This window comes from Lissotriton vulgaris, chromosome 1_2 (genome assembly GCF_964263255.1).
Source record: "Lissotriton vulgaris chromosome 1_2, aLisVul1.2, whole genome shotgun sequence".
NCBI classification, from domain to species: domain Eukaryota; kingdom Metazoa; phylum Chordata; class Amphibia; order Caudata; family Salamandridae; genus Lissotriton; species Lissotriton vulgaris.
Genome location: NC_141686.1, coordinates 116,581,227 through 116,608,686, shown reverse-complemented (window position 1 = coordinate 116,608,686; position 27,460 = coordinate 116,581,227). Strand labels below are relative to the sequence as shown.

General features: G+C 50.7%; 1 protein-coding gene across 1 annotated transcript in view; it reads left to right on the top strand.

Moving 5' to 3' along the window:
* TRIM24 (tripartite motif containing 24) overlaps nt 1-27,460 on the top strand; it is a 1,193,545-nt gene that overhangs the window by 900,341 nt on the left and 265,744 nt on the right. Inside the window, exon 15 of the mRNA XM_086952962.1 lies at nt 11,995-12,127. Coding sequence (XP_086809088.1) covers nt 11,995-12,127 — 133 coding nt within the window. The remainder of the gene's footprint in view (nt 1-11,994; nt 12,128-27,460) is intronic.

The following is a 27,460-nucleotide window of genomic DNA, read 5'->3' as shown; positions in this document are numbered from 1 at the left end:
AAGATTGAAATACCGTAATGGCAAGAATTGATAAAGGGTTGACTACAGCTGGCTAAAAAAACATAATTTTATTTATCAATTGACACAGTAAAAGGGTTCATTCATATAACATAGAATCAAGATTAAAAATTCATAGTACACATATAACATAGACATCAATGCATAAAAGTTAATAAACAATAAGAGAGGGTAGGTGGCATAAAAATTGGGTCTCTACGCGCGTTTCGGCGGCCAGCGCCTTCTTCCTGGAGCAGCCACGTAATATCTATAGAGTAAAGATGCATATAGAATACAAAATTATATCGTTTCACAATTACATATTAATAAAAACAGGTTCTAACAATGAAAAAGATCTAATGTTTAGCAGCTATAGTTCAGAGAACTGGCTGCTCCAGGAAGAAGGCGCTGGCCGCCGAAACGCGCGTAGAGACCCAATTTTTATGCCACCTACCCTCTCTTATTGTTTATTAACTTTTATGCATTGATGTCTATGTTATATGTGTACTATGAATTTTTAATCTTGATTCTATGTTATATGAATGAACCCTTTTACTGTGTCAATTGATAAATAAAATTGTTTTTTTAGCCAGCTGTAGTCAACCCTTTATCAATTCTTGCCATTACGGTATTTCAATCTTCAAATTGCCTAGGTTGTTATTTCTCAACTGAGATCATGAAATCGTACAGTTATGCAATGTATGTGCTCTGTCGCATGCCCACATTGTCCCGGCTATGACTCCCGATCAGCCGTGACCAGAGGGTATGTTAGGGGGGGGCATTAATGACCTTAAAGAGAGCGAAGGTAAATACCCCTTGAAGCTCACGTGAGGTTGAGTGCCGAGAGAAAGGGGTTTGGGGGAGGGGGCAGGAGGAGAGCACAGGGCGACGGGACCACAGAGAGAGCAAGCGAGGTGGGCATGGGCCCAGGGCAGAGTGCAAGACAGGCTACAGCAGCGTGGAGTGACGGTGATGGCTGGGGGTGAACAGAGTGGAGCCCCGCGGGCCATGTCAAAGCTTCCAGAGCTAGGAACCTGCTGCTGTGGGGCTGCATCACTGCACGTGGTCACTTCACTTTCTCCCAAGCTCTTCCTTTTGCTTTCATCTCCTGCTTTCATTTTCTTCGCACCTCATGCTTTAAAATTTTTCTATCACGTGCTTTTAATGTTCGAGGCATGTGGGCTGCTGAATTCATATCTGTGCATAGATCGCCGCCTAGTGTTGGGTCCGGATGATTGCACATTGTTGTCCTGGAAGAGTCTTCGAAGTATCACGAGATAGGTGGCTCCTCCCCTGGACTACAGTGCGCATGGGCATCGCCTCCATCCCCAGATTGTTTTTTTCCGCCATGGGTTCGGATGTGTTTCGGTTCCCTCTGTCGGAATCGATAGTTGTTTAACTTTCATTACTTGAGACCAAAAGGTCTTTAGGACTCGCGTCGGTATTGTCCATCGTTCGGGTTTGTTTATTCATCGGCTCCGAACACTTGCTGCCCTTCCGCGTGCTGTCGGCGCGGACGGGCCTACACGACGCTCCAGACTACTTCAACATGGAACGAACTCCGTTTAAGAGGTGCCCGGTGTGTTCCTCAAAGTATTCACACCTCGACGTGCACCCAGTGTGCAACAGATGCTTGTCGCCGGACCACGACGAGGCCAGGTGTATGGCCTGCTCCAAGTTCCGGTCGAAGAAGACTCTCAAGCTACGTCGGGCCGCAAGACTGCAGGCCCAGTTATCGGCACCCCCACCAACCAACATCTTTGAAGAAGACGTTGAAGACGACACCGTCCTACAAGTTTCGGACTCTAACCCGGCGTCGGAGGATGAAAACTACGACGCGGGAGATGAGGAGTTCGAGGAAGTCGTCGAGGAGGTAGGGGACGACGACGGGGCCATTGCCACCGTGGAGGATAGCTCGGAAGAAGAGCATCCTCATACTGACTCCGGGGCCGAACCCCAGCATAAGGCCCAGGTCGAGGGATCGCCTTCGGGCCTTACCCAAGACCTCAATACTCGTCCCACGGCCCCGCCTCCGGGCCCGGCCACCGACATTGGTGATGCGCCACTCCCGGTACAGAAACCGAAAGTGAAGCCATCAGGGTCCGCACCATCCGTATCGAAACCGAAAGTGCAAGTCGCACTGGTGGGATCGAAGGCTCCAGGGGCCTCGGCGCCGAAGAAGTCCAAAATGGCCGCCGAGATCAAGAGCCACGCCAAAATGGCCGACCCGAAGACCCCAGTGTCGAAGCCGAAGGCGAAAACGCCCGACGCGGCTGCGTCGGCGCCGAAGCTGGTCGACGCTCTGAAGAGCCGCGTCGACGCCAAGAAGGTCGATGACCCTAAGACAGCCTCAAAGAAGCGTCAGGACGACCCCAAGGCTCTGGCTGCACCGATCCCGGTCGACAAAGCCAAGGGCGGTGCTGTGTCGGCTCCGAAGACTGTGCCTTTGGTCGCCGACCCGAATCCGGACTCGGAGGACTCGCTCGAGCCGGTCCAGCCCTCCCCGTCCTTTACCAAAAAGGTCACGGAGTCCCTTCAACGTATTCGGAAAGAAGCAGTGGCTCCCGAGCCGAAGGATGTGGCGCCGAAGCCTCCTCAGAAACCGGCGAAGGCGCAGACGCCGATCCACTTCACGCTGCCGCCAAAGACGGCGCCGAAGGCTTTCGCTCCGAAACATGGGGCCGGGGTGCCCTTAAAGCTGGTGTCTACGCCTAAAGCATCCTTGGTGGTGCCGAAGCCACGACTCCAACCACTAGCGGACGAGGAGCGTCGAGAGGTTGTCATCGACGCCAACACAGGCAAGCTCTCTCTCCTTAAAAGAAAGATCACCCCGGAGCCGGTGTTGGAGCATTTTCATATTCCACTTAAGAAGAAGTTGGACTCTGCGGGTGCTTCTGCCCCTATGGAGCCTGCATCTCCACGAGGCCTGGAACTCTCACCCACTCACTCTAACGCTGGGGAGGGTGACGGAGACGAGGAGGAGGAGTACAATTATCCAGCGTACTCGGATCCAGAGGAGGTCAATGAGCCATGGTCTGCTGGAGGCGACCCTGAGGACCCTCAGTCAGGACACGAGCCTCAGCTTTTTACTGCAAAAACTTCTCCCACAGAGGACTCTGCAGCCTTCAACGCTCTCATTGAGAGAGCTGCAGCCAATCATGATGTCAACCTCCATGCGGACCCAGTGGATGTCGATTTTCTGTTTGACACTTTCTCAGTGGCTGAAAAGACTGTCAAGACATTGCCAATGCTCAAAGGAGTGCTAAAGCACGCGCCTGAGGTTTTCAGGGAGCCCACCCGGGCTAGAGTCATCAATCCTCGTATTGACAAAAAATATAAGGCAGCGCCCACTGATCCAACGTACATCAAGGGACAGTTGCCACTGGACTCTTTGGTTGTCTCCAACGCACGTAAGCGGGCGAACTCACAGACCACGGGTGATGCTCCTCCCCCAGACAAAGAATCGAAGGTCTTTGAAGCCTCAGGGAAACGTATTGCTGCGCAGGCAGCTAATATTTGGCGCATTTCAAACACGCAAGCCCTACTTGCACGCTACGATAGGGCACACTATGACACCCTAGAAACCCTTCTACAGCACTTACCTGATCAGTACAAAGAGGGAGCTGAAATGTTAATTCAGGAGGGGAAGCTTATCACCAATGCTTCAATTAAGTGCGCACTGGACGTGGCTGATACCGCCTCCAGAGCTATAAACACTAGCGTGCTACTGCGTAGGCATGCATGGCTTAGAATATCAGGCTTTAAACCAGACATACAGACTACCATCTTAAACCAAACAGTTAATCCAGACCACCTGTTTGGGCCAGAAGTGGATGCAACCCTTGAAAAAATGAAAAAGGACACTGACACTGCTAAGTCTATGGGGGCCCTACAGTCCCAGCAGTTTCGGGGTGGTTCCTTTCGCCGCTCCAATAACAGAGGCACCTCAAGGGGTCAGGTATCACAATCCACGCAATACTATAAAAGCAACACCCAATCCTCATACACCAACAAGGGTAGAGGTGGCTACCGGGGCAACAACGTCAAAGGCAGGGGACGTGGAAACAACAGCTCCAGGTCCACCACCACCAACCAACAGTGACGCCTTGTCGCTGCCCCCGACCACACAACACCAGTCGGGGGGAGACTCCAGCAGTTCCTGCCCGCGTGGGAATCCATCACCACGGACAGGTGGGTCAAATCTCTTATCCAATACGGTTATTGTCTGGAACTCACTTCCACTCCTCCAAACATACCTCCAAGAAACCGTCCTATGTCCGGCGAGCACTTGCACTTGTTGCAGCAGGAGGTCCAAGTCATGCTGCAAAAAGGGGCAATAGAGCTCGTTCCACTGCAAGAAAGGGGAACAGGGGTTTACTCTCTGTACTTTCTAATCCCCAAAAAGGACGGATCCCTCAGGCCCATTCTGGACCTCCGGCCCCTCAACTGGTACATTCTGTCAGAACATTTCCATATGCTCACGTTGCAGCAGGTTCTCCCTCTGCTTCAGCAGGGGGACTTCCTGGCTACTCTGGATCTCAAGGATGCATACTTTCACATTCCCCTGCATCCTTCACACAGGAAGTACCTCAGGTTCACCATTCAAGACCAGCACTACCAGTTCAGGGTTCTGCCTTTTGGGGTCACCACTGCGCCCAGGGTATTTACGAAGTGCCTGGCGACTGTGGCGGCGCATCTAAGACGTCAAAACATCCACGTCTACCCCTATCTGGACGACTGGCTCATTCAGGCAAAGTCGGAACAACAGTGCGCCGACCACGTGTCCCGCACCATTCTTCTCCTGCACGATATGGGATTCTCACTGAATTACCCAAAATCCCATCTCCAGCCCGCCCACATACGGCAGTATCTGGGCGCAACAATAAACACTCTGGCGGCCACTGCGCAGCCAAATTCAGTGAGAGTCGCCAGTATTCAGACGCTGATCCAACGATTCAGACCTCAGCACTCGCTTCCAGTGAAGGTGTTCATGCAGTTGATAGGCATGATGGCCTCCTGCATCTCCATTGTCCCGCACGCAAGGTTACATATGCGTCCGCTCCAGGAGTGCCTAGCACGTCAGTGGACTCAGGCTCACGGGCAACTAACAGACCTAGTGTTGGTGAGCGGTCGGGCGTACAACTCTCTGCATTGGTGGAATCCACAAAACCTTTGCAAGGGCCGACCGTTCCAAGAGCCTGTGCCACAGATTATCCTGACAACGGACGCTTCTCTCCAGGGATGGGGAGCGCATGTACTCCACTACACAGTGCAGGGACTATGGACACTACAGCAGAGGAAGATGCACATCAATGTATTGGAACTGATGGCAATCTTCATGGCCTTAAAGGCATTCAAAGTACATCTGTGCAACAAGGTCATGTTGATCCGGACGAACAACATGACGGCCATGTACTACATTCAGAAACAGGGGGGCACACACTCTCCGCAGCTGTCTCATCTGGCTCAGAGCATGTGGAAGTGGGCCATTCAGAGGAACATTTTCCTGATGGCAGAACATCTCCCAGGCAAAGACAATCAGATGGCGGACCTGCTCAGCAGGCACAGCCACCAAATGCACGAGTGGGAGATACATCCATCAGTTCTCCAACCGTACTTCCAAAGGTGGGGTCATCCAGAGATAGACCTGTTCGCCACAAGGGAGAACGCAAAATGCCAAAGCTTCGCCGCCAGGTTCCCACACCCGCAATCGCAGGGCAATGCGATATGGATGAACTGGTCAGGCAGATTTGCGTACGCTTTTCCCCCAGCACCTCTGATACCGCTGGTGGCGCGCAAGCTCAGGCAGCACTCGATGACTCTCATCCTGGTTGCTCCAACGTGGGCTCGCCAACCATGGTACACCACGTTTCTGGAACTTTCCGTGGTACCGCATCAAAGGCTTCATCTCACACCCAGCCTTCTGACGCAGAGCCATGGCGACATTCAGCACCCAGATCCGCAACAGCTCAACCTGGCGATCTGGCTCCTGAAGTCCTAGAGTTTGGCTACCTCAATCTTCCCCCGGATTGCATGGACATCATTCGGGAGGCAAGAAAGCCCACTACTAGAGCATGCTATGCGGCTAAATGGAAGCGGTTTGTCATTTATTGTGCGAACCACGACATTAACCCGCTGGATGCTTCCATTCAGAACATCATATGTTACCTGTTCCATCTGTACCAATGCAATTTGGCGTATTCTTCCATCCGCATTCACTTGTCTGCGATGGCCGCATACCTCCAGAATAGGCAACACCTATCACTTTTCAAGGTTCCTGCTATCAAGGCATTTCTGGAAGGACTCAAAAGGGTCATTCCACCACGGACACCACCAGCTCCAGAATGGAACCTCAATGTGGTTCTTAAAAGGCTGATGGGTCCTCCTTTCGAGCCACTACACTCTTGTGAGCTTCAGTTTCTGACTTGGAAAGTGGCTTTCTTAGTAGCAATTACATCGCTACGGAGAGTTAGCGAGTTGCAGGCCCTCACCATCCAAGAGCCCTTTTTCCAAGTCCATGCTAACAGGGTGGTGCTCCGCACTAACCCTAAGTTTCTACCCAAGGTTGTGTCTCAATTCCACATAAACCAAACAATTGAGTTGCCAGTGTTTTTTCAAAACCCTGAGTCGCTGGCGGAGCGGATGCTCCACACCCTTGACGTTAAAAGGGCCCTAATGTATTACATTGACAGGACAAAGGATTTTCGAAAGACTAAGCAGCTTTTCGTTGCCTTTGCACCACACCACAAGGGTAACGCTATTTCCAAGGCTGGTATTGCTAGGTGTATCGTGAAATGTATTCAGATCTGTTACGCAACGGCTAAACGCACTCTTACAATTCCACCAAGAGCCCACTCCACCAGAAAGTTGGGGGCCTCTATGGCTTTCCTTGGTAACATTCCCTTAGAGGATATATGTAGAGCAGCCACATGGTCTACCACACATACATTTACTAAACATTACTGTGTAGACGTGCACTCCAAACAGCAGGCAGCTGTAGGTCAGGCTGTTCTCAAGACACTATTCCAAACTGCTGCAGCTGGCACGGGCGGCCGCCGATAATGGGGGGACTGCTATGTATTCTATGCACAGATATGAATTCAGCAGCCCACATGCCTCGAACTGCAAATGCTACTTACCAGTATGCATCTGTTCTTGGCATGTAGGGCTGCTGACATTCATATCGCCCGCCCTCCTCCCCGGCGCCTGTAGCAGCTGCAGTATTCATATATATGCTCATAGCATGGTCATCACTCACATAGTTCACTCCATCTCGGCCACAATGGCTAAAAACAATCTGGGGATGGAGGCGATGCCCATGCGCACTGTAGTCCAGGGGAGGAGCCACCTATCTCGTGATACTTCGAAGACTCTTCCAGGACAACAATGTGCAATCATCCGGACCCAACACTAGGCGGCGATCTATACACAGATATGAATGTCAGCAGCCCTACATGCCAAGAACAGATGCATACTGGTAAGTAGCATTTGCAATTCTTTCTGTTGGATTTTTTTTTAAATTTTCTTTCAATTTCTTCCTTTTTGTTTTCTTTGTTTCCTGCTTTGTATCCCATGGATCTCGCTTTTCATCTTCTTCCTACACAACTGTAATGATCATGTAAAATCGCAGAAAGACCCTATGAAGTGCCGGGGATTACATGTTGTACCAAGTAGCTGAATTGCACTTTTAACTTGTGGGTCCTGATAAGGTAACCTTCTAATGGCATAGCCCGATTTTGATTTTACAATGACGTCTGCATTATTCAACCATTGGAGAAAGAGCATTAATTGACCAATGTATAAATTCCAGCTCTTCCTCAGTCACCGAAAATGTTGCACCGATCCGCTGGAGCAAATGTTACCATTGAACTGATTGGTCAGTAAGAATGTCAGTCCACAATTCCATGTCAGAACTCTAAATGTACCTAATCGATGTGTTGGCCTTCACAGGTTTACTGAAGAGATGCCATGTCTCCAAGTTTCAATACCAGTCTTAATTCCTTCCTTCTCCTGGTTGGCCTGTAGTAACTGTTGTTTCACAAGTGTACAGGAGATTCACTTTTAACATTTAGCTTTTATCTTCTAGCCCATCTGGCATGCAAGTGACTCTGCCCCAACCCTCCATTTCGACTGCTTAGAGCCATCTGTTCAAATCTCGAAAGGTTCACCTCTTCCTTTTCATCCTTCCAGGGTTCATAATTTCAGAGCAATTGAAACATGGGTAATAATAACCCCGATTTACAGCCCTTGGAAACCGCAAAACTGCAGTGCTGAGCGCTATAGAACAACACAGAGGGGGAAGGGTCGAACAACACGGAGGGAAAAGGGTCTGGGGAAGCACACAAGGAAGTCACCGGAATACATATGCACTATGCAGTGCTTAAGCAAGAAGAAACTAGGGAGAGCAGTGCGAGGGGAGAAAAGTAGATGGACGAGAGACCGACACGGAGCCGGAAAGGGGAAAGAAGCGCATGAGGGAGATAACTGGAAAACACACACACTCGCGGGGAGTTCTTAAGCCGAGAGAACACACAGCGATTCCCTTGCGGGAGCGAACCTTGGGCACCATCTGTTGGGAAGTTAATTAGAAACAGATGTTGACAAAGCTCGCTCCCGCAAGGGAATCGCCAAACGTGCACGCGTTGCCATTGAAAGCAATGCAACGCGTGCACGTTTGTCGGACAAAAGTGGATTGATTCCAAGAGGTCCCTGTAGGAGAGTAGGGTCTGCAATCCTATGGTCACCCCCGATTTTTTGCTTTTTGCTTCACTGGTTAAATACTTTCCCTGGCTGTGGGCCTGCTAATCAGACCCACAGCCTAGCTATTCTCTCTCTAAATTGACAAGCATGTACCTTAGGTGCATTTACCAATTGGTACTGGGCCACCTTATCAGTCCCTGTACAGTGTACTATAGGTACCCATGGCATAGGTGTACCCCGGGCCTACCAGGGGCTGAAGCATGTATTATGCCACCCCTAGCTGGCCATCTAAACAGACACAACTGGCTGCACGACAGCTGGGGCAAGGTGGTGTACTCAACCTTTGCTTTAGATATAGTATCCCTATATCTAACCCTAAAATGGACGCATGTATTCCTATCAGTCACTCCTATGGCAGGCCTTATCAATCCTGAAGGCAGAGTGCTCGGAATTATGTGAGATGGTGCTCTGGCATGAGCTGAGCCCGTTTGCAGCTTGCGGAACCAAGTCCCAATAGCTGTTCCATGATAACGCTATACCATATACTCTTAAGTGCATTATGAACCTCGCGGTCAAATGCTAACTTTGGTATAGCATTATCAAAACATGTCGAGTAAGGTGTCATACGAATTGGAATACTACCCCCTCGCCAATTCTGGCGACGGGGGTAGCATTCCACCCTTCTAGAGGGACACGGCATGTATGTAACTGTGAACCCCGGTTAAAGTTAACTCGAGCCTCAGCATCACAAAATGGATGCTGCCTCCACAGACACAAGTCTGACCTCCTGCTGCTGGGAGTCCTTCCAGCGAGGGAGGCTTGGACAAAGGGTTTCCTGCCTTGGGCGGTGCTAGCACCACCCCAGACAGGATTTTGTGTATTAGGTAGGCCATGGCTGAAAGGAATGAGACATGCCTGGGGCACACAAGGTGTCCTGTGCATACACCGGTCAGAACCAGTTCCCGGGACACTCCAGCCCCAGAGCTGGCGCAAGACCGGACAAAGGAAAAGGGGTGTAACCACCCCTCTTCCTGGTCCCACCCATAGGAGGGACCTATTCGTAGTGCAGCCCCCTTTAGCAGGATAAAGGTAGGAGCTGGTCCCATTCCAGATTAGATTACTCTTGACAACTTCTACGAAGAACTCTTGACCTTCTCCCTCCTGAACCATCAGAAGACTGAAGAATCTCCCCTATGGTCATGGAGTGACCATCCTGCTTTGCAGGCACCATCAAGCTCCTGTGCGGTTTGCTGCAAGTCCTTCCATCCCGGAATCCGACGACCCAGCTCGACAAGACCCGGACCTCCAGACCTCTCTGACCTCTACCCACATCCACAGCACAGCTGGGACCCGTGGGTGCGACGAGCAACGTGGAGACGGCCATCTTGAGAAAACCTGCACAGCGCTTCCAGCACGACCGCCGAGGGATCCTCGAGTGAGTGCAATGGGTTTTGAGAAGCCCCCCACCGACGCAGCTCCTGCACCAAAGACCAGCCCCCCAGCATCCACGAAATCTGCGTGGGGCCCTTTTGCCTGGTTGCTGCTGGTCCTGTTGTCTGGTCACTTGCCGGCTGGCTAGTGACCTCTGAGACGACGACCCGAAGAATCCAACACTGCTGGTTTGGTCCCCCAGATTGGCCCTTGCTTCCCTATGAACGAGAAGCACCCCGGACCCTCCTGGTCCGCACCAGACGCCATCTTTGTTCCACCGCGTGGCTTGCATTAGCCAAGGCCTGTTGTCCAGATCGACGATCCGACACCGCCGACAGCAGCAGACTACGTGGGACAGCTCGTGCCTCCAGCCTGGTCGTGAAGAGCAGCTCCTGTCCGCGCAGCTACAGAGAGAAGCGACCCTTCCTTCGCCTGACTGCGGCGACAGCATCTGGTTCCCGCACCGTCACTGGCTAGTGACCGAGACTCTGTCCCCTTCCCTTTCAGGACTTCTTCCTTCCAGTTCCATCCTTGGAACCACCGGACTCCTCCATCTGGCTGCCTGCCAGCAACTCCTTGTTTCAGGCATCACCGGGATCAACGCAGCAAACCCGACGCAACTTCAGCCCTATGCACCCGCAGCCTGTGGGTTAGGTAACTAAAGCTTCTAGGTGCTGAAGTCTGTGTACACTATCCTAGTGTCCAGGTCCACTGTTGTTTTCCCTCCATCCAGCCGGGTTCGTCCGGAATCCGTAACTTTCTAAACTGTAAGATCCATAGACGTTGGTACGCATCCCGTGTGAGAGTTCCCACTCTGCACGTGAGTCCCGTGGGCCTCCTGCTCCTTACTTACCTAGTTTGTAGCGTAGTCCCAGCGATCCTCCAGCATCTGGATCTCCTTACAGTACTTTCTTTCCCCGCATTCCATTGTTTTGAGTATATGGTTTGTCGTGCCCTTAAGGCGCACTTGTAAATATTGTGCGAACTCGTATTTCCTTTTTAGTATTGTCATGTGCTTAGCCCTCTGACCTCATAAAGAGTTCAGAGGTGTATGTTAGTTAATAAATATCTGTTTATTTTCATAACAACCTGTGTGGTGTCCTTTCACTTGGTTTTCAAGGGGTTGTATGTGGTAAAACAGCTGGCTTCACATGCCATTCAGAGTTTAGCCTAAAGACTGCTTTTGTCCAGGCTACTAGGATAGCTGGTCTATAAGGTTGACTTACAACCAATCACTATAAGGGTTGTTTGGAATGATATATGATGCTCACTAGTTCTACAAGGTGATCACTAGAACTAGTGAGCATCATATATCAGGCCAGCTTCTCACAGTCCCCCCTATTCAAAGCATGCGCGCTGCTTAGGCGAGACCTAAAAAGGAACCCTCTAGTGGGTAGGGAGCAATACTGGTCAGGTAAATGTGGTTGAAATGACCACTATGTACTGGTTCCCTCTAGTTTTTCCTGGATGTCGTCCGAGAAAACTGCCTGGATTCTGTCAGGTTTTTCTGTCTAAAAGTGTGTAAATACAAACGTGGATTTGCTATTCCTACATTACTGTTAATGCCAGTTAACTGCTATATTCCGTTACGTGTCCTACTGCGCTTAACTCCAGACTTGCAATGAAAGCTGAAATGTTTTGCGGAAGAATAAGTCCGGTTTCTGTAGAGCATATCGGTATTGTACGATGTATTGCTTGTAAACCCCGATGGTGTGTCTATCCGCTAAATATCTGAGGGAGTCTCGTTAAGGTTTCTATTGGTAGAGAGGATATTCTGTCACGCACAGTTGTATTGCGAGTAGTTTATTAAGAAAAGATGTTACATATTAAAATTAACCTATATTTTTTCTTTTAATTTTGACTCAGTGGGGAATGGATCTGCACTTTCTGCCGAGACCTATCCACTCCGGAGGTTGAATATGATTGTGACGATCCAGCTCAGAATCCTGATAAAAGGAAACCTGCAACAGTTGCAAATCTACCACCGATAGACCAGCGGGTGAGGATATGCTGATTTTGTGTGTTTTATCATAACAGATGTTTTCTGTGCAGTGTCCTGCATAAGAAGTACTTTATTTAGGGCAAACTGTTTTTATTTACATTTTTGGTCTTCACATATTACCAAGCACCCTCTGTCCGGCAAGAATATAGATAACTGCACATGCGACAACTTCTTTGGAATGCTCGGAGTATTGCACCTGAGTGGCCGTATTTTTAACAGGGAACACAATTGCATGTGAAAGTTGATTGAAGCCTAAACACTGTTCAGGAATAGATCAGGCCATCACAGAGGCAGCGGCATAGCTAGGATGCCATGGGCCTTAGTGAAAGCAAATTAACCAGCCCCCCTCACTAGGTTGACATTTCAGTCTGTCAGCTGCCCCGACACTCTTCAACCTCCTTCGACATAGTCTGCATTTGCCATATGCAAACATACTACTGTTCTCATACACACACTGTTGTATTCCCATTCCTTGCACTGCATTTCTACAAATCAAAGCCAACCCTTAAAAGTATTACGAAAGCCAGTAAGAGTGTCCTTGTAAACTGCATGCACACATACATAACATATAGAGACCCCCCTCTACTGCCCCCATATAGGCACACCATTCATACTGGCATATGCCTCACTCTGCTCTTACAGCGGTACAACTTTCAACTTAAATCACAAAAGAACATTTTTATCCTGCATTCACACAGGCACACCTTTGACAATGCACTCATAAAACATGGTTGCTGTAATCTCAGATGCGCTGCTCACTAGGAAAGAGCAGAGTTGTAACACAGATGGCATAGGATGCACAGGTTAAGTAAAGGTGCATAGGTGCAGTTCAAAGCTGTTGAGGTAAGCTATATTGATTCCTACATGGCCACTTCATTTATCTTGTCTCAACTACACTTAGATCAGCACTGTAGACTGTGAGTCTGATCTCTGTGGACCTTTGTGGCAGAGAGTATTGGTCTCAAAAATAGCCCTCTCTTCTTTAAACAAAATGTTTTTAAACAGCTGGTGGTTTTCTTTATAGCATGTGCTAAAAGAAAAAGAGAATCAAAGAAAAAAATATGCCAACTAAATGTAAAGGGCATGTATTTCATTTAAAAAGTAAATCACTTGGAGCGTCTCTGAACTTGCCTGGGATGGAGTTTTGCCTAGGTTTTTAGGATTGAGGTGACTCGAGTGAAGGGCCAAGTCATTGTTAATGACTATTCCGGTCATTTTGGCTTTCCCTCTTCATCCTCAGACTAGAGGATCTAATTTAAGATGGCGGATCTGGCCGTACCCACCTGGAAAATAAGAGGACTGCTTTTTTTTTTCTTTTCTCTTCTCCTGCTTCATTTGATAAGGTCTACCCATCTGCCCCAGGAAAGAAAAGGTAACAAGCATTAGAAATGCAATAGGTCTCGCAGCATTAGAGTTAGTGCTTTTAGAATTGTTTATGGGTTTTTTTGTAAATCTTTAGCATGAGGTTGAGGGTGAGTGAGGGTGAGGGGTTGAGGGTGAGTGAGGGTGAGGCTGAGGGGTTGAGGGTGAGGGTGAGTGAGGGGTTGAGGGTGAGTGAGGGTGAGGGGTTGAGGGTGAGTGAGGGTGAGGGGTTGAGGGTGAGTGAGGGTGAGTGAGGGTGAGTGAGGGTGAGGGGTTGAGGGTGAGTGAGGGTGAGGGTGAGTGAGGGTGAGGGGTTGAGGGTGAGTGAGGGTGAGGGGTTGAGGGTGAGTGAGGGTGAGGGGGTGAGTGAGGGTGAGGGGTTGAGGGTGAGGGTGGGTGAGGGTGAGTGAGGGGTTGAGGGTGAGTGAGGGTGAGGGGTTGAGGGTGAGGGGGTGAGGGTGAGGGGTTGAGGGTGAGTGAGGGTGAGGGGTTGAGGGTGAGTGAGGGTGAGGGTGAGTGAGGGTGAGTGAGAGTGAGGGTGAGTGAGAGTGAGGGTGAGTGAGGGGTTGAGGGTTGAGGGTGAGGGGTTGAGGGTGAGTGAGGGTGAGGGGTTGAGGGTGAGTGAGGGTGGGTGAGGGTGAGTGAGGGTGAGGGTGAGTGAGGGTGAGGGGTTGAGGGTGAGGGGTTGAGGGTGAGTGAGGGTGAGTGAGGGTGAGGGGTTGAGGGTGAGTGAGGGTGAGGGGTTGAGGGTGAGTGAGGGTGAGGGGTTGAGGGTGAGTGAGGGTGAGGGTGAGTGAGGGTGAGGGGTTGAGGGTGAGGGGTTGAGGGTGAGTGAGGGTGAGGGTGAGTGAGGGTGAGGGTGAGGGGTTGAGGGTGAGTGAGGGTGAGGGGTTGAGGGTGAGTGAGGGTGAGGGTGAGGGTACATGCTTTTCATTTTCTTCAAAGGTTGTCCGTGCATCAAGGGTAGTTGACTGAACTTTAAGTATAATAATTGTACGTACTCTTCGGTGGCATTGAGCTCACACCCTCGAATGGTCTTCGGTAGTATTGTTTCCTGTAGAATTCTATTTCCTGCTTATAAAGCAGTGGTATGTGCATGTGAAAGTCAGGAGAGGGAGGAGGGGGAACTGCTTGCGAAATGAAATTAAAAGCGGCCGGGCGGGAAATGCTCTCGGTAGCATTTGTGTGAAGCAGGGGGCGGGAGCAGCCTTTGATGTGCGGATAATTAGGGGAGGAGTAGCCAGGAGATCCAAGCTGGGGAACAGATGGCTGGCGCGATGAGACTGACACATCCATGAAAGTAATTGTATGCGTGTCTCGCTGTAGCCTTGGAGAGGTTCCATGAGAAGGAAACACTTTGGCTTTAAGCAATTGTACAACTGGCTATAAGCAAATGTATTTTATGGAACAATAAAGAATAGTTTTTAAGTCGTTAAATGGAATTATTTGTATTTGCCTGAGGAAATTATAACTGCCATTGTTTGAACTTTAGATCAACATACCTGTGAGGCTCCTGGGTCTCTGTTATTGAACCTTGTCTAGGAAGACCCTCTCTAGGTGCCTCCAATAAGGGGGGGGGTTGGGGTGATTGATCTCTGGTTATCTACCACAGCTCGAGTCAGTCACTCGTTTGATCATGCCGTGTTAAAACAGTGATACATGCGGTATTCAGCTAATTTCCCAATCACCATTTGTAAATCATGTGTAACGAGTCAGACTGGGCTTTACTAGATGATAGTACGGAAAGAAGGGGGAGAGGAAGGGGGGAGAGTAAAGAGAGGGCAAAAGACCAAGAGTGAAAGAGGGAGGGCGGGTCAGAGAACTTGAGTTTATAATAGTGTTTCGGACTAAACTGCAGTTGTTTCTAAGCGCTATAAATATTACAATTAATAATACTCAAAACAGAGCTTCAGGAGCGGAATGCAGTGGAAGGGACAGGGCACGAGCGTAATTTATAGCAAGAGTGATGTGTCGATGTGAAACGGGCTGGGGAGAAGGAGGGAAGGGGAGAAAATTGACAAGAGCAAGACCAAAGGGAGAGTGGCAGGGCTGAGTATGCAAGCACACGGAGACTGTAGAGTGAAATGATGCGCTATGAGAAGTGAGCGTGGAGAAAACGAGACAGGTGAGAGGACACGAGCTAATGGGGGCGCGTGGATTAGATGAGTTGAACATTATGGGCGCCAACGACCTGGAGAAGCAGCTGCAACTCAGAAAGGAGGACGCGCGTCTGCATCGGTCGGTTTTTGGCACCACTGTCCTGTGCATTGTTCAAAAGCTGCAGTTTGGAGCCCCAAGTGTCCACACTAAAATTGTGCTTCCACAACCAGGAAAGCGTTAACTGGGAAAACTAATGATAAAAGGGGACAGTAATAAATCGCAGTACCTTGCAAAACTGCGTCTCGATTCCAGGAAATGTACTAAGCAGCCAAGCGCTTTAGTTAGAGTTCCGAGATAAACCAGGCGCTAGAATCTACCAGTACAAATGCACTTGCAGGGAGGGGAGGAGGCGGCAATGTGGCAGGAGACTTTAGAAACCAACTCAGCCCTGTGCTTTACCTCATAGTAAAGCAAAAAGCAAACAGCAAAAAATGCGTGAGCAAACGCAGTTCAACCTCAAATCCGAACAAGAAAGGGTGGAGGGGGCAGGGGAGGAGGGGTCCGGGGAGGAGGGAAGGGCCAGAGGGACTTGATGGGAGTGGTGGGGAGGAGGGGGAGGGTATAGAGAGAGAGAGGAGGAGAGACAGGACAGGGGGAAGCAGCAGAGACACGGCGGGTAAAATAAACAAATAACACGGCGGGCAGGGGAGGGGGCGGAGAGGGGAGAGGAGAAATGCGACACGGAGGGAAGGGGAGGGGGCGGAGCGGGGAGGGGGCGGAGAGGGGAGAGGTGCGACACGGCGTTAGACGGAAGGAAGAGAGGGGAGGGGGAGGAGAAAGAGAAATGCGACACGGCGGGAGGGGGCGGAGCGGGGGAGAGGGTGTGTGTGTGTTGTTAGGAGACGGACGTGCACGCGCACGCGCTTTTAAGGTCAATGCGCATGCGCATAAGCTCAATGCGCATGCGCATTGACCTTAAAAGTCACGGGCACTGCAAGGAATCGCCACGATTCCTTGCAGTGTGGATAAAGAGTGGATAACTCGCAATAGTCTCGCTTGCTCGATGCGCATGCGCATCGACAGGCGAGACCTAAAAGGAAAGATGGGAAAAGGTGGATAAAGGGAGTAGGAAGGCAGTAGGAAGGCAGTAAGAAGAAGCGGGATGGAAAAAGAGAAGAAACAAGAAATAGGAAAAAAAAGTCAGAGGTTAAGAAAGGATGGAAAAAAGGAAGACAAAATATAACTGTTGGAGAGTGGGTTATTGTCAGGGGCAAATGTAGGTCTGCCACTGGCAATAAGGCCACTAGCACATGATAGGACTCAGCATAGGTCTTAGAAAAGTATTCCTTTGCTCAACCCTTGGTAACGTGGCTGCGAGCAGACAGGCTTAACTTCAAAGACAGGTATGTAAAGCATTTAAAAACACCAATTCAGTAAATAATTAAGACACCACACAAAATAAAAATCCAACACCAATTTATAAAAATAGGTAATACTTCTATCTTTTAAATGACACCAAAACGAAAATAATCCACTGTAGGGAACCAGAGATATGAATTTTTAAAGATTAGTCACTTTCTAGTGCTTAGAAACCAACAGTGCCCCTTTAAGTCATTTCGTTTTCTCTGTCAGGGACACACCTTTATACATTGTTCTGAAGAATTCTCACCACTGTAGTGGGCTGCCTTCTTCAGCAAGCGGGGTCCAGTTAGAACACCTTCCTGGCGTTCTGCTTGTGGGTCCCAAAGTATCCAACACACAATCCAAGGTTCTGGAATCTCCAACAGGGTCCTTGAAAGTGTGAAACTTCAATGCTGCAATCCACTTGAACAAAACCCTAACAAATCCACTGTACTCCAGGCTTGGAATTCTTTGTGGGGCTGTCCAGGTGAGCTCTGTTAGCCTGTAGCTTGCAGGGAGTCCACTCTTAGTCCTTTGGCAGCAAGGTAATCCACAGGGCTGCAGTTTTACTTGGTGCAGTCTTCAGAGGTCAAGCCTTAGAAATCTTTGCACAGCAAGCTTCGCAGCAGGGCACTTCTTGCTTTATTCAGTTTCAAGCAGCAGATCTGCAGGGCTCTGCCCCTCTCAGATACTTATTCAAAATTCTCTGTGTCAAGCACCAGGTCACTGCTGACCAATGAGAGCAGGGCAACTCCTCCTAGTTATGACCACATCCGGTGGAGTGTGGCATTTAGTTTGTCCCAGAGTGCATCATCCTTCCAAATCCATAATGGCTGATTTTCCAGCAAGGAGGTAAGAGCTGGCTAAACACACCCCCTGGGATATCTCATTTCTATGGACCATCCCAGTAACATCTGTAAATTCCTTTCTTAAGCCTAGTCCTGACTCTGGGTCACTACTGTCAAAGTGGACTAAAACCCAGGCCTCCCCTCTTGCCTTTGAATAGCGTAGTTTACGACGCCACCTCCTGGCCTGGCATTCTTATAGAACAGATCTCTGTCCGCCCAGCAGCCTGGCTAATCCACTTAACTCTGACCAATCAGGGCAGACCACTGAAAGGCTGAATTTGGACTTACAAACAAGAAAGTCTCATAACTTGTTGTATGTACACTTTAGGAGAAATTCAACAATATAATATCGTTGGATTTAATACGACCATTCTGGGAAGTCTTTGAATGGTCCGACTAGTCCTCTCCTATCAATATTTATTAATCAATCACTTACTACCATGTTAACCTATGAGCCATGGGGTTTGCAATGGGGAAAATGACTTGGGCCACTTTTGTTGCACCAGGGCTTATAAAACCATATTTTATAAGTATTTCCCTAATTTCTACCGGACCCCCACCCCCTGTGCAACTAGGGGAGACTTCAGGGGTTCTGAATCTGCAGAAATATTGCAGATCACCCTTACCTAATTTTTCCAGCAGCAAAGTCGAAATTAAGCACCTCTTTAAGACAATGTGGGGAGTGAAATGTAAAATTTCACTTTACCCAGGCTTCTAAAACTCATTTTATAAAGGCGCTCCTTATAGATAACTGACCCCCCACCCCTGGAATACCTAGGGGTGACCCTGGGGGTTCCTAATATGCAAAAACATGGTAGGTTTTTAATTTTTAAGGGCCCCTACCCAGAAAGTCGAGTTTGGGCACAATTTAAGGTTTAAAAACTGTCCTGGCCACCAGTGCAGCTTTTAAACTGACCTCAGGGTTCAGCACTGCACACATGCTGGTGCAGAGAATCTGCTGGCCTCTAAACTGCCATGCCCCAGGATACTGGAGACTTCTAGGTAGTTTCAATCCCCTGCCCTATTACATACTAGGGGCTTAGGTGGTAGGTCATGCCAACTACAGGGGTACCCCACCATACTAAAGTGTACCCTAGTGTAGGTGGGGTGTCTTAACTGTGTTCTAATGTGTTCCTTTTGGCTTGGCACTGGCCCTGGGCCTGGTTAAACAGAGCCCAGGGACAGTCAGAGTCAGTTACCACCAGTTCCAGTCAGCAAAAAGTTGGGGGGTGCCCAGGGCACCGGATGACTTTGCAACAATAACACGTTAAAAATGGAAAGGAAAGAGTAAAAGAAGAAAAAATAAATTGGAAAGAATACGAACACTGTTCACTTTTCACAGAAAAAAACTTTAACCGAAGTACGCCATGGTTCCTTTCTGGAACCCTCCTCCCTAGTTAACCTATCTCTTTGCGCAATATGGGACGTAATGGGCCTAGAGTAATAGATATTAAACTAGAACCAACATGATATAATGCCTACATAATTAAGTAACCTCCGAATTTTACTAAGAATACCTCTAAAAGACTTAAACATAGGTTCTTCAAATCTCACCCAGAAACTCTTATCTCCGACCCATATTTCAGCTCTAATAAAGGGACTATTACAAGGGATCTCATCTTCGCTAAAAGACTAGCGCAATCAAGTACCCTATGTTCCTTGCTTTGCCTCAATAATACCGGGAAACACCCCTTTGGAATCAGAGTCCCCTAACACCGCTAACATTGCGTCTCTTATGATGCCCGCTCAGCGCTCAAACCCCTTCCTTACCCTGCTACCATCTAAGTCCACACATACGGATTCTCTGCTGGTGACCTATTCTTAGGACACCCCCGCGCCGCACGGCCACCAGCTGTAGCGTGTGCTCCCCGCCTGCCTCGCTGAGCCTGCCTGCTGACCACGCCCCCTGACATCGCTCGGCATGGTCTCCTGCAGTCTGTGTGCGCCGAGTATTTTTCTGTTGCCTTGTAGCCTAATTTAGGCATTTTTGCCCCTTTTTCTCTCATATTTGTGCCCCCCTGTGCTGTATTTCCCCGTTGTTTCCCCATGTGCCCTCCCGCCGCGCTCCCCGCCGCCGAGAGATCGGACACGCCCCCTTTTCTTTCTGTGCCCTCCCCGCTCCCAGCTGCTCCTCCCTCCCTCGCACTTGGCCATAAATGGCGACCGTGCGGCGCAGGTGAGTGTGACCTATTCTTAGGACACCCCTGCGCCGCACGGCCACCAGCTGTAGCGTGTGCTCCCCGCCTGCCTCGCTGAGCCTGCCTGCTGCCTGCTGACCACGCCCCCTGCCGTCGCTCGGCGTGGTCTCCTGCAGTCTGTGTGCTGAGTGTTTTTCTGTTGCCTTGTAGCCTAATTTAGGCATTTTTGCCCCTTTTTCTCTCTTATTTGTGCCCCCCTGTGCTGTATTTCCCCGTTGTTGCCCCCAGTGCCCTCTCGCCCCACTCCCCGTTTCCCGCCGCCGAGAGATCGGACACTCCCCCTTTTCTTTCTGTGCCCTCCCCGCTCCTGCCTACCAGCTGCTCCTCCCTCCCTCGCACTTGGCCATAAATGGCGACCGTGCGGCGCAGGTGAGTATGACCTATTCTTAGGACACCCCCGCGCCGCACGGCCACCAGCTGTAGCATGTGCTCCTCGCCTGCCTCGCTGAGCCTGCCTGCTGACCACGCCCCCTGCCGTCGCTCGGCGTGGTCTCCTGCAGTCTGTGCGTGCTGAGTATTTTTCTGTTGCCTTGTAGCCTAATTTAGGCATTTTTGCCCCTTTATCTCTCTTATTTGTGCCCCCCTGTGCTGTATTTCCCCGTTGTTGCCCCCTGTGCCCTCCCGCCCCGCTCCCCGCCGCCGAGAGATCGGACACGCCCCCTTTTCTTTCTGTGCCCTCCCCGCTCCCAGCTGCTCCTCCCTCCCTCGCACTTCGCCATAAATGGCAACCGTGCGCACGCGCAGCGTTGACGCGCAGCTGGTGCGCCGAAGGCGCGTCAAAGGTAAGCCCGTCTGCGCCTGGACCGTGCCCAGTGCCAGGACCCCTGGACCCCGCAGACGCCAGCCCACTCGCCGGACCTACGACTCCACCGAATTCAACGCACTCAACACCGGTCGGATCCCGGGATGCTACTGAGCCACCCCGAGACGCACCCACGGACCCTTCAGCTGCCACTCCTGCAAGTTCACCTGCATCCGGACCTGCACTACACGATCACCCACCAAGCCGAGCACCAGCAGCAACCACCTGAAGTGCATCCTGCTCAACACTCGCTCCGTCCACAGACACGCCATCGAACTCTGGAACCTCCTCGACACCACATCTCCAGACGTCGCCTTCCTCACGGAAACCTGGATGAACGCCTCCTCAGCGCCCGACATCGCCATCGCCATCCCGGACATATACAAGATCACCCGGAGGGACCGCGGCAATCAGACCGGAGGAGGCATCGCCATCATCCACAGGAACACCATTCGCATCACAACCAACACCGACGACACCCTCACAACCGCCGAACACCTGCACTTCCAGATCCACACCGACCCCAAGACCACCCTCAGAGGCAACCTCATCTACAGACCCCCGGGACCACGCACACAATTCAGTGAAGACATCGCCGACTTCATCAGCCTGCACGCCCTCCCCTCCGCTGACTACATCCTCCTCGGGGACCTCAACTTCCAGCTGGAGAACAACAACGACCGCAACACCACCACCCTGCTGGAAAACCTCGCCAACCTCGGTCTCAAGCAGCTGGTGACCACCCCCACCCACTAGGCCGGACACACACTCGACGCCGTCTTCTCATCCAGCAAGGACATCGCCTTCTGGCACGCCACCGGACTCCACTGGATGGACCACAGCTGCGTCCACTTCAGTTTCAGAAGAACCACGATCCACCATCACCAGCAACAGGTTGCACGCAGAAGCTGGAACAAGATCACCGCCAACCAGCTCGCCGCATCCCTGAGCCAGCACCCTCCCACCAGCTCAGCGAACTCCAGCCAGGCCGCCGACAACCTCACGAAGTGGATCAGCACCTGCGCTGACGACCTCGCCCCACTGAGGACCCCGCCTAGCAGACCCGGCAGTAAGAAAGCACCATGGTTCACCAACGAACTCAAGAGCTCCAAGAAGAACTGCCAAGCCCTCGAGAGAGCCTGGCTCAGAGACCCAACACCAGACCACATGACCACCCTCAAGCTCGCCACTCGAAAACACCATCAACTGATCCACGCCACCAAGAAAACTACATTCAAGGAACGACTGGACAACAACGCACACAACAGCAAGGAACTCTTCAACATCATTAAAGAGCTCTCCAACCCCAACGCCGGAAACAACGACATCACACCATCGCAAGACCTCTGCAACTCCCTCGCCTCCTACTTCCACAACAAGATCGCAGACATACACAACAGCTTCAGCACACAACCAATGCTCCCCACGACCGCACCAACGCCCCCCACCACCTCCATCCGCGCCTGGACCCCGATTACCACCGAAGACACTATCCGTACAATGAACTCCATCCACTCCGGATCCCCACCCGACCCCTGCCCTCACCACGTCTTCAACAAGGCCGACGCTGTCATCGCTCCCCACCTGCGGGACATCATCAAAACCTCCTTTGACACAGCGACCTTCCTGGAGAGCTGGAAGCACACCGAACTCAGCGCCCTACTGAAGAAACCATCAGCGGACCCCACCGAACTCAAAAACTACCGCCCCATCTCGCTCCTCCCGTTTCCTGTTAAAGTCATCGAGAAGACCGTCAACAAACAGCTGGCCACCTTCCTCGAAACAAATGGATCCCTCGACCTCTCACAGTCTGGCTTCCGGGCCAACCACAGCACCGAGACCGCCCTCATCGCAGCCACCGATGACATCCGAGCCCTGCTCGACAACGGAGAAACAGCGGCCCTCATCCTCCTGGACCTCTCCGCCGCGTTCAACACGGTCTGCCACCGCACCCTAGTGCAGCACCTCAGCAACGTCGAAATCCAGGAGAAGGCACTGGAGTGGATCATCTCCTTCCTCGCCGGAAGGACACAGAGAGTCCGCCTTCCCCGGTTCAGATCAGAAGCCACCGAAGTCGTCTGCGGCGTACCACAGGGATCATCGCTCAGCCCCACCCTCTTCAGCGTCTACCTGAGCCCCCTCGCAGCCATCGCACGCCAACCCAACCTCAACATCATCTCCTACGTCGACGACACTCAGCTGATCCTCTGCCTCACCAACGACCCCGCCAACGCCAGAGCCAACCTACACGAAGGGATGACAGACGTAGCCGAGTGGATGATGACCAGCCGCCTGAAACTGAACAAGACGGAAGTTCTCATCCTGGGATCCTCACCCTCCGCCTGGGACGACTCCTGGTGGCCCCCGCCCTGGGCAGCGCACCCAAACCGACAGGCCATGCACGCAACCTGGGCTTCATCCTGGACTCCTCCCTCTCCATGACCAGACAAGTCAACACCGTCTACTCGTCATGCTTCAACATCCTACGCATGCTACGTAAGATCTTCCGATTCAGAAAAGGGGGTGGTGATGAACAGAGTGTCTGAATTAAGCAGACCACTCTTACCCAGTCCAAAGATCAGGGCTTGATCCATCACCGTTATTTATCTCACTGCACCATACCAGCTCAGAACCTGGCTACATGCAAATTAGTCTGTTCCTGTCCCAGTGCATTCTGAATCACGTAAGATCTTCCGGTGGATCCCCACCGAGACCAGGAAGACGGTCACCCAGGCCCTCGTCACCAGCCGACTGGAGTACGGCAACGCCCTCTACGCCGGAACCACTGCCAAGCTCCAGAAGAGACTCCAGCGGATCCAGAACGCCTCAGCAAGACTCATCCTCGACATCCCCCGACACAGCCACATCTCCGGACACCTGAGAGACCTGCACTGGCTGCCGGTCAACAAGAGAATCACCTTCCGTCTCCTCACCCACGCACACAAAGCCCTACACAACCAAGGCACAAGATACCTCAACAGCCGCCTCAACTTCTACACTCCTACCCGCCAGCTTCGATCGACCAGCCACGCCCTCGCCGCCGTCCCCCGCATCCAAAGAGCCACAAAAGGAGAAAGGTCCTTCTCCTACCTGGCCGCCAAGATTTGGAACTCCCTCCCGATCCACCACCGCCGCACCCAACACCATCTCTCCTTCAGGAAGCAGCTCAAGACCTGGCTGTTCGAGCAGTAGCGGACCCCCCCTCCCCAAGCGCCTTGAGACCCTCCGGGTGAGTAGCGCGCTTTATAAATGTTTTTGATTGATTGATTGATTGAACTCCTTGCCCAGCAAAATTTCTTAACCACTACTGTTGCCCTCCCTTCATCTACCGGCCTACGCCCTTCCACCAAGACCACACCTTTCCACTCCTCTCTGGAATCCAGACTAGATGAGATCCCACTTAACCTTCATCAACTCAAGGAAGATCTACGGAGCCTCACATCTACTGCAGCAGAGCTGGTGGGCATTCAAAGGCCCAATAGGTTCCCCTTAATCCCTACGGATACCAATGCACAATCAGCAAATTTCCGCTCTAGGCCACCCTCTCAACTCCCTCACCATTTTCTTCTAATTTTGAAAACCATACCCTTCCTGAATGCCCCCTCAGCCTTTCAGACTGACTGAGCAACTTACTGACTGTGACATTCAAGCCGTCCTCATCTCCTATAACCCCTCAAAAAATTCTGAAACTGATATTGAGGCCCAAATCCAAACTATTACTGCTAATCCACATACAGAATCTACGCATAATTCCAGAGCCATTAACGAAGACAATCTTAAGTGCATTAACATAGTCTACATTAACTAATGCCTCTGCTCATCTTAAATGCATGCTCCTCAACTGAAGATGCGCTGTTAGGCATCCACCAAATACTTCTGACCACATTTTCACTCATGAGTTGGACCTCCTTATACTCACAGAAACATGGCTTAATGATGCCTCTGCTTCTATACTAGACCTCCTAGGTCCCTGTAGTCACAGTATCATTAGGCTAGAGAGAGCAAACAGACCAGTTGATGGGGTAGCCTGCATCTTCTGTAACACTATTGTCATGAAACAGTCAAATACCGCTACTCTTCCCTCTTACAAATAACTAGGCATCAATATTGCTAGTAACAACGGACCCGTTGGCAAACTTCATGCAGTCTACCATTCCCTGGGAGACTACCACCTTTCCTTGAACAAATCATAGAAATAATTTCAACCAACACTGATCAGTAAGCTATCCAGATCTTCCTGGGAAACTACAACCTACACTCAAATTATGTGAATGACCATGCTGTGAACAGCTTCAAAACCTTTTTGTCATACCTCAAGCTGTTCCAAATCTGTGACACCCATACTCGCATCAAGGGTGAAACCTTGTCTTAATCATTGCGAAAAAGAACAACATTCAAACTTGAATCTATTGCCCCTTGTGATCATCACCAAGGCAGCGAGTTAAAAAAAGTCCCAAACTACAGAAACCTAAACAATGGAAAAGAAGTCTGTGGAACCTAACCCTAATGCCCTGACTGTCTTCAGTAACCATTTCCTGATCCCACCCCCCCCCCCACCTTGCCCCTGCCCATCGCTCCCCCCAAGTGGACATGGCAGACGTCAACTTTCTCACTGATCACTACAACACTTCCATCTTGAACATTCTTGACTCAGTTATGCCTCTACAACTAAAAAGAATATCTAGCAAAGACTCTAAACCTTTGGTTCGAGGCATATGAGCTGCAGATTGTACACTTTTGCAATAGATCGCCACCTGGTGTTGGACTCGTATGATTGCAGGTTGTTGTCTTCTTGGAAGAAGTCTTTGTAGTCACGAGATAGGTGACTCCTCCCTTGGACAATACTGCGCATGGTCATCGACTCCATCTTCAGATTGTTTTTTTCCGCTACTGGGTTCGGAAGAAAGTTTTCCGCTCCGACTAGAAAAGACTTTTTCAGCAACTTCGAAGCGTGAAACTTTATTTAAACATTTTTGACATTGAATAGACTTTGTAGGAGAGTAGGGTCTGCTTTCCTATGGTCACCCCACTTTTTGCTTTTTGCTTCACTGGTTTTCGACTTAATGTGGCTGTGGGCCTGCTAATCAGACCCACAGCCTAGCTGCACTCTCTCTAAACTCACTACAATGTACTTTAGGTGCATTACCAATTGGATACTGGATCACCTTATGAGCCCCTGTACAGTGTACTATAGGTACCCAGGGCATAGGTGCATCCAAGGCCTACCAGGGGCTGCAGCATATCTTTTACCACCCCTGGCTGGCCATCCAAATTGACACAACTGACTGATCACTCAGCTGGGGCAAGGTGGTGTAATCACCCCTTGCTTAGATATAGTATTCCTATATCTAACCTTATATCTAGACACATATATACCTATAAGTCACTTCTATGGCAGGCCTTAACAATCCTTGGTTTTAAGTGAGATGGTGCTCTAGCATGAGCTGAACCTGTCTGCAGCTTTCGGAACCATGTCCTTATAGCTGTTCTAGGATATTGCCATACCATATACTCTTAAGTGCATTATGAACCTCGCGGTTAAATGCTAACTCTGGTTTGGCTTTATCAAAACATGTCGAGTAAGGTGTCATACGATTTGGAATACTACCCTCTCGCCAGTTCTGGCAACGGGGGTAGCATTCCACCCTTCTAGAGGGAGAAGACATGTTGTTCCTACTATTCCCGGTTAAAGTTAACCAGAGCCTCAGCATCACAAAATGAATGCTGCTGCCACAGACAAAAGTCTGACCTCCTGCTGCTGGGAGTCCTTCCAGCGAGGGAGGCTTGGACAATAGGTTTCCTGTCTTGGGAGGTGCTAGCACCACCCCAGACAGGTTTTTGTGTATTAGGGCAGGGAGGGCTGAAAGAAAGGAGACACTGCCTGGGGCACACAAGGTGTCCCATGCATAGTCCAGTTCAAACCGGTGCTGGGGCACTCCAGCCCCAGCTCTGGCGCGAAACTGGACAAAGGGAAAGGGGTGTAACCACCCCCTTCCCTGGTCCCACCCATAGGAGGGACCTAGTAGGTAATCCAGCCCCTAGATTTGGTATATAGGTAGGAGCTGAGTCCCAAGACTTTAGATTATCCTGACTGAAACTCTGAAACGAAACTCTGGACCTTCACAGATCTACTTTGCAAGAAGACGACTGAAGAGTCTCCCTTGTGGTCAAGGAGTGACCACCCTGCACAAGCAGGCACCAACCTAGCGATCAACGACTTGCTTTATCGACGCTCCTGCCGGAGCCCGAGCACTGAGCCTTACAAGAACCGGACTGCTAGACATCCAACAGCCCGATCCACAGTCCCAGCAGAGCTGAGACCCGTGGAGGCGACGAGAGACGTGGGACCGGCCGTCTTGAAAAGTCTGCGACCTCCTAATTGTGCAGCACCCGAGGCACCCTCGAAGCTGTGCATTGGGGATTGAGAAGCCCCAGCATCATCTGCACCGAAGATCAGCCCTGCACACTCCACGAGTTCTGCGTGGGGCCCTTCTGCTCGACGCGTCTGCCCGGTCACTTGCCCATTGGCTAGTGGCCATCTTGGCGACGATCCTTTGAATCTACTCCGCTGGTCTGGTTGCCCCAGACTGGGCCTTGCTTCCCTCAAAAGAAGCAGCCC